The 12,823-nt window shown below is 53.9% G+C and overlaps 1 protein-coding gene across 1 annotated transcript; it reads left to right on the plus strand.

The window, feature by feature from the left end:
- Positions 1–209: 209 nt before the first annotated feature.
- CCDC8 (coiled-coil domain containing 8) lies at positions 210–3,561 on the plus strand. The gene has a single exon (XM_007997294.3). It carries the CDS (start codon positions 1,326–1,328, stop codon positions 2,964–2,966), a length of 1,641 nt encoding a protein of 546 aa, XP_007995485.1. The 5' UTR covers positions 210–1,325; the 3' UTR covers positions 2,967–3,561.
- Positions 3,562–12,823: the final 9,262 nt, after the last annotated feature.

Here is a 12,823-nt window from a genome sequence, read left to right on the forward strand (position 1 = left end):
GCCTCAAGTATTCCACCCGCCTAGGCCTCCCAAACTGCTGGGATTACAGGCATGAGCCACCGCGCCTGGCTATGAACATTCAGGTTTATTCATCCACTCAAAAATATGTACAGCCCTGACCTCCTGCCAAGCGTCACAGGGGGACTGTTGCAATAAGATCCCGGTACCCATTTCTCTACCCACGCATCTAGGTGTACGGGTACGGATAGTCGCGTGAATTTAAAATGCTAATCTATGGTGCCAGTGGCTCTCAAAAGGTAGAATCCACTGGCACACCCACCTCCAGGACTTGGCTGGAAACTTGCACATTTCGGATGGCAGGTTTGGGAACCGCTGCCTTTCAGCAAAGGTGCTGACGTGGGCCACCGCCGCTTCGCTGGGAAGCAATGGGCCCAGCTAGGCCCCAGGCGCGGCCACACCCCTGTGGGGGAGGGGAAGGAGGCTGCCCCGAAGGGAGTGGACAGCCCCCCTGTCAGTCTTCCAGAGTCTGGGAGTGTAAGATGAGACGGGGGAAGGTGGGCCTCATTCTGGCGGAGGGCAAGGAGGAACTTCCTGCTGGTGCGCTCCACCGTGCAGAGCCCTAAGCGCGCGGGCTGGCAGGCTGCGGCGCGTCAAGGTCAGCCTGGAGCTGGGTGGTGGCCTGCCTGGGGGCGGGGGACCCTACTGGGGGGCCGGGCTGAGGCCTCTCAGCGCCTCCGCCATATTGAATAGCCTCGACTGGACCGTCTTTGTCTGCGAAGTCCTCTCCCAAGTTCCAACCGCGTCCCCGGGGCCTGGGGCAGGAAGAATCGCTGGCAGCCCGCGCGCCCCAGCTTGGAGCTGGGACACCACGTTTCCAGCTTGGAGTGGGCCTTGAACCTTGGGACCGACCTCGCCCCCGGCTCACGTAGGCATCCTGGAAATTGATTCTCCCAAGTCCTTGGTGGAGGAGCCGGACTTGGTCAAGACTGGACTTGTTGCAGGAGAAGAGATTGGAGGCGTTGGCTTGTCCCTGGCTGGGGAGGTGAGACTCTGCGGTCAGCGTTGCTGGGACTCCCCCCATCCAGTCCCTCCCTCAAGACTAAGGGCTACAGTAGTTTGTTGGGGCTCATTGCTCCCTCACCCCAGATACCACCCTGGAGATCTTAAAGACTCTCGAGAAAAGCCACGTGGGGGGCTGGTTCCCCTGGGGCTTCCTCCCGTCCCCCGACTGCCTCATTCTTTGGAGCGTCCCCGATGTCTGCAAAGATGTGGATTTGGACGTCCTCGTGGAAGCCCTAAAACCCGTGGGAACATTTAAGAAGATCGGCAAGGTGTTCCGCAAGGAGGAGGACTCCACGGTGGGGATGCTGCAGATCGGGGAGGACGTCGACTATTTGCTCATCCCCCGGGAGGTCAGGCTGGCCGGGGGCGTCTGGAGAGTCATCTCTAAGCCTGCCACCAAGGAAGCAGAATTTCGGGAGCGGCTGACCCAGTTCCTGGAAGAAGAGGGCCGCACCCTGGAGGACGTGGCCCGCATCATCGAGAAGAGCACCCCGCACCCGCCCCAGCCCCCCAAAAAGCCCAAGGAGCCCCGAGTGAGGAGGAGAGTGCAGCAGATGGTGACTCCTACGCCCCGGCTGGTCGTGGGCACGTATGACAGCAGCAACGCCAGCGACAGCGAGTTCAGCGACTTCGAGACCTCCAGAGACAAGAGCCGCCAGGGCCCGCGGCGGGGCAAGAAGGTGCGCAAAATGCCCGTCAGCTACCTGGGCAGCAAGTTCCTGGGAAGCGACGTGGAGAGCGAGGATGATGAGGAACTGGTGGAGGCGTTTCTCCGGCGACAGGAGAAGCAGCCCACCGCGCCGCCTGCCCGCCGCCGCGTCAACGTGCCAGTGCCCATGTTTGAGGACAACCTGGGGCCTCAGCTGTCCAAGGCGGACAGGTGGCGGGAGTATGTCAGCCAGGTGTCCTGGGGGAAGCTGAAGCGGAGGGTGAAGGGTTGGGCGCCGAGGGCGGGCCCCGGGGTGGGCGAGGCCCGGCTGGCCTCCATCCCAGTGGAGAGCGCAGGGGTATCCTCCGGCACCAGCCCCGGGGATCCCGGGGATCGTGTGGAAAACGTGGGAGATGTCTGTGCCCCACAGGCCTCCCCTAGGCGATGGAGGCCCAAGATCAACTGGGCCTCGTTTAGGCGCCGCAGGAAGGAGCAGACAGCGCCCACAGGTCAGGGGGCAGACATCGAGGCTGATCAGCGGGGAGAGGCTGCAGATAATCAGAGGGAAGAGGCCATAGCTGACCAGGGGGAAGAGGCTGCAGGTAATCAGAGGGCAGGCGCCCCAGCAGACCAGGGGGCAGAGGCTGCAGATAACCATAGGGAAGAGGCTGCAGATGATCAGAGGGAAGAGGCCATAGCTGACCAGAGGGAAGAGGCTGCAGGTAATCAGAGGGCAGGGGCCCCAGCTGACCAGGGGGCAGAGGCTGCAGATAACCATAGGGAAGAGGCTACAGATAATCAGAGGGCAGAGGCCCCAGCTGACCATAGGCCACAGGGTGCAGATAACCTGAGGGAAGAGGCCCTAGCTGACCAGGGGTCAGAGGCTACAGATCCTCAAAGGGAAGAGGCCATACATGACCAGAGGGAAAGGGCCCCAGCTGTCCAGGGTGCAGGTAATCAGAGGGCACAGGCCCGGGCTGGCCAAAGGGCAGAGGCTGCACATAATCAGAGGGCAGGGGCCCCAGGTATCCGGGAAGCTGAAGCCTCAGCTGCCCAAGGGGCCACAGGAACAGCTTCAGGAGCCAGGGCCCGGAAACAGGTCAAGACAGTGAGGTTCCAGACCCCTGGACGCTTTTCGTGGTTTCGCAAGCACCGGAGAGCCTTCTGGCACACTCCCCGGCTGCCAACCCTGCCCAAGAGAGTCCCCAGGGCAGGCGAGGCCAGGAGCCTCAGGGTGCTGAGGGCCGAGGCCAGAGCAGAAGCTGAACAGGGAGAGCGAGAAGACCAGCTGTGAGGCGAGGGCTAGAGACAGCCCACGGGCCCTCCCTACAAGCATGGGAGAGAAAGTTGCTCTTTCTGCCTCTGAACTTAAAAGTGGAGTTGGAGTGCTGCCCACATCTCCACCTTACAACCCTCTTTATTCTCTTGTTAAAGTTTTGTCTCATGCGTTGATTTTTAAAAAATTTTTTAGAGACAGGGTCTCACTGTGTTGCCCAGGCTGGAGTGCAGTGGCATGATCACTGCAGCCTCAAACTTCTGGCCTCAAGTGATCCTCCTGCCTCGGCCTCCCAAAGTGCTGGGATGACAGGTGTGAGCCACCACGCATACCACCTGATAAAATATATATATATATATATACTGATTGCTTGTAGCAACCCAAAAAATGTAAAGAAAGAATTCGATACAAGGGGGTTCCGTCACCTATAGTTTTAATTTCCTCAAATGCAACTCAAGGTGCTCAGCTTGATAAAAGGAGAGCGGGAGGGCAGGGGAGAAATTGCCTGCTTTTCCTGTCCCTTTTTTGCCTGCACACTTAACGTGGACTGCCTCCTTGGACTTAAAAAGAGGACTTGAGCCAACATGCAAATAAAAAAACATTTATGAACTGGTTTCTTAGCTTTGGACTTGGCAACTGATGAATGCTCTGGGGGTGACCCGGTCCTTCCTGTCCATTCCACTCCCATCCTTGATGATGGAGACACCTGTGTTTATGTTGTCACTTCGCTTGCCATCCTCATGCCCCTGGACTCTGCTGCTTTGGAGGGGACAGGGCCCTTGGTTTGCATACCTCTCCTGATCTTGGTTGTAAGGTACAGTAAAAGCATCTGAAAAATGCGTTCAAAACACAGATTCTGGGGCCCTCAGCATCAGAGATGTGGATTTGCTAGTGGTGCCTGTGTGGCTCTGAATTCTGTTTGCATCAAGCTTCCAAACATCTGGGCAATTTGGCCACTGGACACATTGCAAACTCATTGCAATAAGAAAAGGCCTAAAAGAGGGGCTGTGGTTGGCTGGACGTGATGGCTCACGCCTGTAATCCCAGCACTTAGGCAGGCCGAGGCGGGTGGATACAAGGTCAAGAGATCAAGACCATCCTGGCCAACATGGTGAAACCCCGTCTCTACTAAAAATACAAAAATTAGCCTGGCCTGGTGGCGCACGCCTGTAGTCCCAGCTACTCGGGAGGCTGAGGCAGGAGAATCTCTTGAACCCGGGAGGTGGAGGTTGCAGTGAGCTGAGATCGCACCATTGCACTCCAGCCTAGCAACAGAGTAAGACTGTCTCAAAAAAAAAAAAAAAAGGCTGTGTGTATTGTGCATTAATTGCTTGTGCATTAATTGCTGCTGCTGCTGCTTTTTTTTGAGATGGAGTCTCTGTCACCCAGGCTGGAGTATGGTGGCATGATCTCGGTTCACTGCAACCTCCGCCTCCCGGGTTCAAGTGATTCTCCTCCCTCAGCCTCCCGAGTAGCTGGGACTACAGGCGTGTGCCACCACACCTGGTTAATTTTTGTATTTTTAGTAGAGATGGGGTTTCACCATGTTGGCCAAGCCTGTCTTGAACTCCTAACCTCAACTGATCCGCCCACCTCGGCTTCCCAAAGTGCTGGGATTACAGGCATGAGCCACTGCGCCCAGCCAACTGCTTCCTATGATTGGGAAGAAATTGGGTTGCTAAGGCCCTGTGGAGGTTGGGAGGAAGCTGGGGGCCTCTCTCTGTATTGCCTTGTGTCCCCACAACCCCCAGCAGTGAAAAACAGCAAATGACCAGATTCTAGCCTTGCTGAGGGCAGGAGAAAAGGGAGTTCATGGAGGTCCAGGGGCCAGTCTGTCTTCCTAACTGGTTGCAGGCCTGGCCTAAGTTTCTTATTTTTTTTCTCTGGAAAGTAAAGAATTGTATCCCACCACCCTCCTTTTGTCTTTCTCTCTTCCACGCTCCTCCCTCCCTCCCTTCCTTCCCCTCCTTCCCCTCCCCTCCCCTCCCTCCCTCCCTTCCTTCCCCTCCTTCCCCTCCCCTCCTGTCCCCTCCCTCCCTCCCTCCCTTCCTTCGTCTTTCTTTCTTTTTCTTTCTCCCTACCTCCCTTCCTCCCTCCCTCCCTCCCTTCCTTCCTTCGTCTTTCTTTCTTTTTCTTTCTCCCTACCTCCCTTCCTTCCTCCCTTCCTTCCTATTTTCCTTCCTTCCTTCCTTCCTTTCTTCCTCCTTCCCTCCCTCCCTCTCTCCCTCTCTCTCTCTCTCTTTCTTTTCTTTCTGTCTCTCTCTCTCTCTCTCCTTTCTCTTTCTCTCTCTCTCTTTTCTTTCTTTCAAGGCAGTGTCTGGCTCTGTCACCCAGGCGGTATTGCAATCACGGCTCACTTGCACTCTTGGGATCAAGCAATCCTCTGGCCTCGGCTTCCGAGAGCACTGGGATGATGGGAGTGAGCCCCTGTGCCCCACCCCAGCACTTTTCTGAGTGGAGTGGTTACTGCTGGTGCTGCTTGCTGCCTGGCGTGCTGCATGGCCTTGCTAGAGCCCTTTTGTGCATGGTGGTGGATACTTGGCCGTGTAGTCCATGGTTCACAGCCTGGCAAGAATGAGGCCCTGGGGAGTCTGGAAGAAATACAAGCTGTGGACCTCACCTGGAGGGGAGGCTTTGCAGGTGCAGGGAGGAGGAGAGGATGGGTGGGAAGGTTCTGGTTGGTGATGGGGAGGGAGGCTGTCCCTTGCTGCTGCCCGCCTCGGAGCGCAGAGGTATGTGACCGCGGGGACCTGGCCTGCCTGAGGAGCTAGAAGGTAAAAAGGAACAGCAGAGACAGATGCTCGGAGGGATTTGGAGACGGGAGGAGCAAACAGCGTGAACGCAGGAAATGAAGACTCGGAGCGTTTCTCTGCTGCTCCTCCCTGCAGCGCCCAGAGCTGTGGGCTGTCTCCGGGGAACAGCGGGGGCGCCTATGAGAAGGAAAGCGGTGTGGACCCCAAACAAGTGGCAAGATGGATTTAATGTGGAGTTGTGCGGATTTCACAGACATCAAGCAACACTGGGCCAGTCCCTCTCACTGCCACACACGTGTGTACACACACATACACACATGCCCAGTCGGACCCAGGCACACAGGCACAGCACATACCACAGACACATGTACACACACACGCACCACTGGCAGACCACATTCACCAACAGACATGATGATGAACCTGCCTGTACATAGACACGGACACGGACACATGTGTAGCACACACACGTATTCACAGAGGCACACAGATCCACTGCTCCGGGAAGGCGACCCCCACACACCCACAGACCCGTTCACGCAAACACTGCCGTACTTGCAAATGCCAGCGTGTTCACCCGCTCAGGACACGTCACACACTGCTAGATGCCATTGGACGCTTTGATCCCCTCAGCCACATGGGCACACTCACATGTGATCACACAGAAACTCACAGTCAGTCACAGTCACTGACATCTGCCAGTCAGTCACAGACAGAGGCTTGCAGAAACAGTCTCACACCCGGGCGCGGGGGCTCACACCTGTAATCCCAGCATTTTGGGAGGCCGAGGTGGGTGGATCACCTGAAGTCGGGAGTTCGAGACCAGCCTGGTCAACATGGTGAAACCCTGTCCGTTCTAAAAATACAAAAAGTTAGCTGGGCGTGATGGTGCATGCCTGTAATCCCGGTTACTCGGGGCTGAGGTAGGAGGAGAATCGCCTGAACCCAGGAGGCGGAGGTCATGGTGAGCTGAGATTGCGCTATTGCACTCCAATCTGGGCAACAAGAGTGAAACCCTGACTCAAAAAAACAAAACAAAACAAAAACAAAAACAAAAAAACAGTTTCACACCGTCTCCCTGGATTGGTTGGTTTGTTTTAGACAGAGTCTCCATCACCCGGGCTGGAGTGCAGTGGCACGATCTCAGTTCACTGTATCCTCTGCCTCCTGGTTCAAGCGATTCTCACGCCTCCTGAGTCTTATTTGTATACCCGGCCATCCCTGGGTCTTATTTGCATAGCCTTTCTGGGTGGCCTTGAGGCTTTGGGCAAGTCTGTCCCCCACTGAGTCAAAATTTGTTCCCCCTCGAATGAACACAACGTTTTCTGAACTCCTGTTCCCAGCATCCCCACTGCGAGCATTTGGGGAGGCCCCAGAGGTGGGGGGAGCCCTCTAGTAACTGAGACAGAACAGGGTGTTCAGTATTAGATTTCATCCCAGGGGCCTTGAAACAGCGTCTGCAGGGCCAGTCAGTCCCTTGATGCCTCTGGGGTGTGGTTTCAAATGCACGAAGGTTTCCAAGAGGAAGCCCAAAAAACCAGAGATTGGGTTCTGAATCCACCTTTATCTGGACCAGTCCAGCTGCTCCTCATTGTCACCAAAGAGGAAAATAAGAGGCCACAGGTGATTCCAGAACACAGACATGGAGGGGAGGGATGCCACTCTAAGACATGGGGGTGGAGGGGCTGGGTACAGTGGCTCACTCCTGTAATCCCAGCACTTTGGGGGGTTGAGATGGGCAGATCATTTGAGGTCAGGAGTTTGAGACCAGCCTGGCCAACATGGCGAAAACCCGTCTGTACTATAAATACAAAAATTAGCTGGGCGTGGTGGCAGGTGCTTGTAATCCCGGCTACCTGGGAGGCTGAGGCATGAGAATTGCTTGAACCCAGGAGGCGGAGGTTGCAGTGAGCCGAGATTGCACCACTGCACTCCAGCCTAGGCGACAGAGTGAGATTCTGTCAAACAAACAAACAAAAGACACGGGGGTGGAAGGATTTCTGATTTCTGAGTCCCCCTCCCAGGCCCACAGGGTGTGACAGGAGAAGAGGAAATGGTTGGGTACTGAGTGAAGAGAAATTTGGAGCTCAGCTGCCTGGCTCCCCCAGCACCGCCCCTTGCAAGTTGTGTGACCTTGGGCTGGTTACTTGACCTCTCTGTGCCTCCATGTCCTCATGGGAAAGGGGGATCATAGCAGAGCTTTCCTTCCAGCATTGCTCAGGGTACTGAAAAGGGTGTGATGTGTTCGTGCTCAAATCAACCCTAGGAGACATCATCTCGTCTTATTCCTGCTACATATCAGCGGCGGCCAGTTCTTCACTGCACATGCTGGCCTTGACAGAGACCCTAGGGTAGCAGTCCCCGCCCTGGCTGCCCCTGGAATGGCCCAGAGCCCTTGTCCAGCATGCACACAGGAGCCACTCTTGGAATCTCGGGATGGTGCAGAGCACCGCTGGGGCAGCAACAGTCCCTGAAGCTTCCCAGGTGATTCCCAGCAATGGGCAGCCGGGGCTGACAACCGCGACCCTAGGGATCCTAGAGACCATCAGACCCCACAGCTGGGGTCTCAGACTGTGATTCCAGAGCGTTTCTCAAGCTGGTCCCATATCACAGGTGCCTGGGGGGTCCTTTGAAAACTCAGCTTTCTGGGCTCCCGGCCCAAAGGGGTTCTGTAGGTCTCGGGTGGGCCGGATAATGTGTATCTCGTTCCCAGGAGACGTTGACGCATCTGGTCCAGGACCTGACTTTGAGAACCGCTGTCCTGCTTCTTTCTGCAGTCTAGCCTTGAAAGGCCAGGGAAAACTTCGGCGCTTCCAGTGCTCGGGAAAAACCATCGCCAGCACGATTTAATATTTATTTGTTTATTTTATTTATTTATTTGTATTTATTGTTGTATAGACGAGAGGCGGGGAGCGGGGGTTGAGGGTGGGTCACTATTTTGCTCAGGCCGGTCTTGAACTCCTGGCCTCCAGACATCTCTTCCCGCACAATTTTTACCAGCGGCCCTGGAGCGCCTCTTGGTGATTAAATGGGGCGCTGCAGCTCCTGCGCGTTGACATGCTCTCTGCATAGCCAGATGTAGGAGATGTGGCCTCCTATGCAAGGGGCGGAGACTGCGCTGGGGAGGGCGGGGCCTCGGTGGAAACCGGGTCTGGGGAACCGGATGGGGGTAGAGAGTGTCGTTTTCTGTCCCCGGAACCCAGACTTCTCCCTCCCTCCAGCACCTGGTCATATCCCTAGGAGTTTTAGGGCGCCCCTGTCTCTGAGCTGGCTCCGGGATCGGCGGGGTTCACGATCCAGATCCCCGCCCCGGGCCCGCTCTCTGAAAGTCTACACGGCGGAACCTCCCCCAGGCCCCCCAGCGAACTCTGCAAGCTCATTTCCAGGCTGCCTCACTTTTAAACTCCAGGCACGTGGGAATCCAACCCGACAGCGACCACCGTGGAGGCAGGTGGCCTTCTTTGGCGCCACTGCCTCCCCTACGCCAGCACCAAGCCTGGCACGGGAGGGGCAGTAGTCACACATTAATAATCCCCTATTATCACACCCACTTGGGGCTTTTAACCTGGCTCTTCCTGCATCTTCCGTCATGCGCTTCCCCCAGGCATCTGCTGGCCCCTCACCTCCTTCGGGTCTTTGCTTACTTGGCACCTTCTCAGTGAGGGTTTTCCAGGCCGCCCCGTTTCCGATGACTGCAAACCCTCTCCTGCCCCACCCTCCTCGGGCCCTGCCTGCCAGACTTTTGTCCCCAGCAGGCCTCACTCCCTAATGCATGGATTTCGTCTTCATCTAGGAGGCATACCCACTGCCTCCCCACCGCATGCTCGCTCTAGGAGGTTCCTGTTTCTTGCACCTACAACAGGGCCTGAGAACCCCCAGGACCCTTCCTTGCGAGACCTCAGGGCCTTTACGCGGCCACTCCTTCGATCTCAAACGCTCCTCCCCACTCCCTGGGCGCACTCCCTCCAGGGGGCGTATCTTTCCAGCACATTCCCCAGTAGGCGCATCTGGGGGTCAGCCTTCCCCAGTCCAGGTGATTTCTATCGACCGTCAGTATTCAACAAATAACTGAGCAGTTGCTGGGGCCGGGAACACCTTGGGGACAGGTCAGAACTGACCTTGAGGGACTCTACTGCCTCTGCGCGCCACGCCCACCTGCCCCCTGCGGGGTAGGACCACGCAACCACAACTCCAGAGTCCTCTGCAGGGACTGCTGTTGCTATGGGAGAGGAAGCCAGAGGAAGGGGACGCCATCTAGGGGATACTTGGGCCGTGGTGGCAGCAGCAGCAGTGACGGCCACGGCTGCGAACCAGGGGCTCCTGCCTGGCCAGCGCAGCCACCTGGGCTCTGGGCAGCAGCATTTTCCACGTGGCTCCTCCAATCCTCACGAGCGAGCAGCTCCCTGCATTGCTAGTCGTGAGCCCACCTGACTTCCTACTCTCAGCACTTCCTGATTGCAACGCCCGAGTCACCAATTTCCTCTATTAACCTCCCTGACAAGTCGGCGTGCTATTGAGAAACAAATGAGCGCACCAGGGGCAATCAGAGCTCTGAAAAATAAAGCGAGCAAGCGCAGAAAAGGTTACTTTTTTTTTTTTTCTTTTTGAGACGGGGTCTTGCTCTATCACCCAGGCTGGAGTGCAGAGGCACGATCTCGGCTCACTGCCCCTCTGCCTCCCGGGTTCAAGCAATTCTCGTGCCTTAGCCTCCCGAGTAGCTGGGATTACAGGTAAGCGCCACCACGCGTGGCTAATTTTAGTATTTTTATTAGAGATGAGGTTTCTCCATGTTGGCCAGGCTGGTGTCAAACTCCTGGCCTTAAGTGATCCACCCACCTCGGCCTCCCAAAGTGCTGGGATTACAAGCGTTAGCCACCGCGCCCGGCCCATGTTATTTTATTTTAACACAGATAACTGTCTTTGAGTTAGAGACAGGACTTTGGGGCCCAGAAGAGGTGGGAACTCCAAGGGGTTGAGAGAGGAGAGCCTGGGTCCACAGAGGAGGTCTGGAGGGGAGTGTCCACCACGTTGTTTAGGTTGTGAATAATAGATCCGGAGCACATGAAAAGTATGGCTTTAAAGAAGGCGTGAGTGCAGATGTGTAGGAATGCTAAATATAGTTGATTGATACCAATAGTGACTATTATTAGGCCTAGTTGGCTTGAGGTAGAGAAGGCTACAATTTTTTTTGATGTCGTTTTGTGTGAGGGCGCAGATGGCCATGAATATGGTGGTGATGGCTCCTAGGCATAGTGTAAAGCTTTGAATTAATGTGTTATTTTCTATTAGAGGGTGGAAGCGAATGAGTAAGTATACTCCGGCAACAACTATAGTACTAGAGTGGAGTAGGGCTGAGACTGGGGTTGGACCCTCTATGGCGGAGGGTAGTCAGGGGTGGAGGCCAAGTTGAGCTGATTTTCCTGTTGCTGCTAGGAGAAGGCCTATTAGTGGGAGGAGGTTTGAGTTGGAGTTTAGAGTTAGTATTTGTTGAATATCTCATGAGTTGTAGTGTAGAAGGAATCATGCCATGGCTAGGATGAGACCAATATCGCGGATGCGATTGTATAAGATTGCTTGGATGGCTGCTGTGTTGGCGTCTGTTCGAGAGTATCACCAGCTGATTAGCAAGAAGGATATGATTCCTACGCCTTCTCAGCCGATGAAGAGTTGAAAAAGGTTGTTAGCAGTAGTTAGGATTAGTATTGCAATGAGGAAAATAAGGTATTTGAAGAATTGGTTGATGTTTGGGTCCGAGCTTATATATCATAATGAGAACTCTATAATAGATCAGGTAATGAATAGTGCGATTGGGATAAATATTGTGGAAAAGTAGTCTAGTTTAAAGCTTAGTGTTAGGTCTAATGTTTGAGTCATTATTCAATGTCAGCTTCAAATGGTTGTTTCTTGGTTTAGGGAAATGTACAGGATGATTGGAAGAAGGCTGGTGATAAAGGCATATATCATAGTTGTTTTTACATAGTTTGGATATGACTGTTTTTCATTGGGATTAATAAGGGCAGCGACGATTGGGAGGGCTAAGGAGGCGAGGGTTGTTATCATAATGGAGGTATACATAGTTGTTACTTTTACTTGGAGTTGCACCAATGTTTTTGGTTCCTAAGACCAATGGATAGCTGTTATCCTTTAAAAGTTGAGAAAGCCATAGTTTTAAGTATGGGGGCATGGGTTAGCAGTCCTTGCGAGTTTTCTCGGTAAATAAGCAACGAGCTTCTATAGTTAGGTTCACAATCTAATGTTTTGGTTACACTATATCTACAGGAAGTAAATCCTAGGATGATGTTGGGGTTAAGGGATAGGAGAATGATTGGAGCAAGGTGTATAAATATTAGTGTGTTTTCTCGTGTGAAGGGAGGTTTTATGTTAATTATATGATGTGTGAGTTTTCCTCGTTGTACTGTGATGAATATGTGAAGGGAATAGAGAGCTGTAATTAGTATATTGAGCCCTGTTAGTACAATAGTAATATGAGATCAAGAAAATGAAGCTGTGATTACAAAGAGTTCTCCCATTAGGTTAATGGTAGGGGGTAGGGCAAGATTGGTAAGGTTTGCTGTGAATCATCAGAAGGCTATTAGTGGGAGTAAGGTTTGAAGTCCTCGGGAGAGCATTATGATACGGCTGCGAGTACGCTCATAGTTTGAGTTAGCTAGGCAGAACAGTATGGAGGAGGTGAGTCCGTGGGCAATTATGAGAGTAATTGCACCGGAGAAGCTTCAGGGGGTTTGAATGAGGGAGGCTATGATTACTAGGGATATATGACTTACGGAAGAATATGCGATGAGTGATTTTAGGTCTGTTTGTCGAAGACAGATTGAGCTTGTTATGATTATACCTCATAGAGATAATATGAGGAATGGGTAGGCTATATATTCTGTCAGAGGGTTGAGAATAGAGGTAAATCGTATTATGCCATAGCCGCCCAGTTTTAGGAGTACTGCGGCGAGAACCATTGATCCTGTGATAGGCGCTTCAACATGGGCTTTGGGAAGTCACAGGTGTAGGCCATATAAGGGTATTTTTGTTATGAAAGCCATTGTACATGCTCGTCAGACGAGGTTGTGGGATCAAGTGGTTGTTAGTTTTTGATCTGTAAGTGTTAGT

The sequence above is a fragment of the Chlorocebus sabaeus genome, chromosome 6, assembly GCF_047675955.1.
Source record: "Chlorocebus sabaeus isolate Y175 chromosome 6, mChlSab1.0.hap1, whole genome shotgun sequence".
Lineage (NCBI taxonomy): Eukaryota > Metazoa > Chordata > Mammalia > Primates > Cercopithecidae > Chlorocebus > Chlorocebus sabaeus.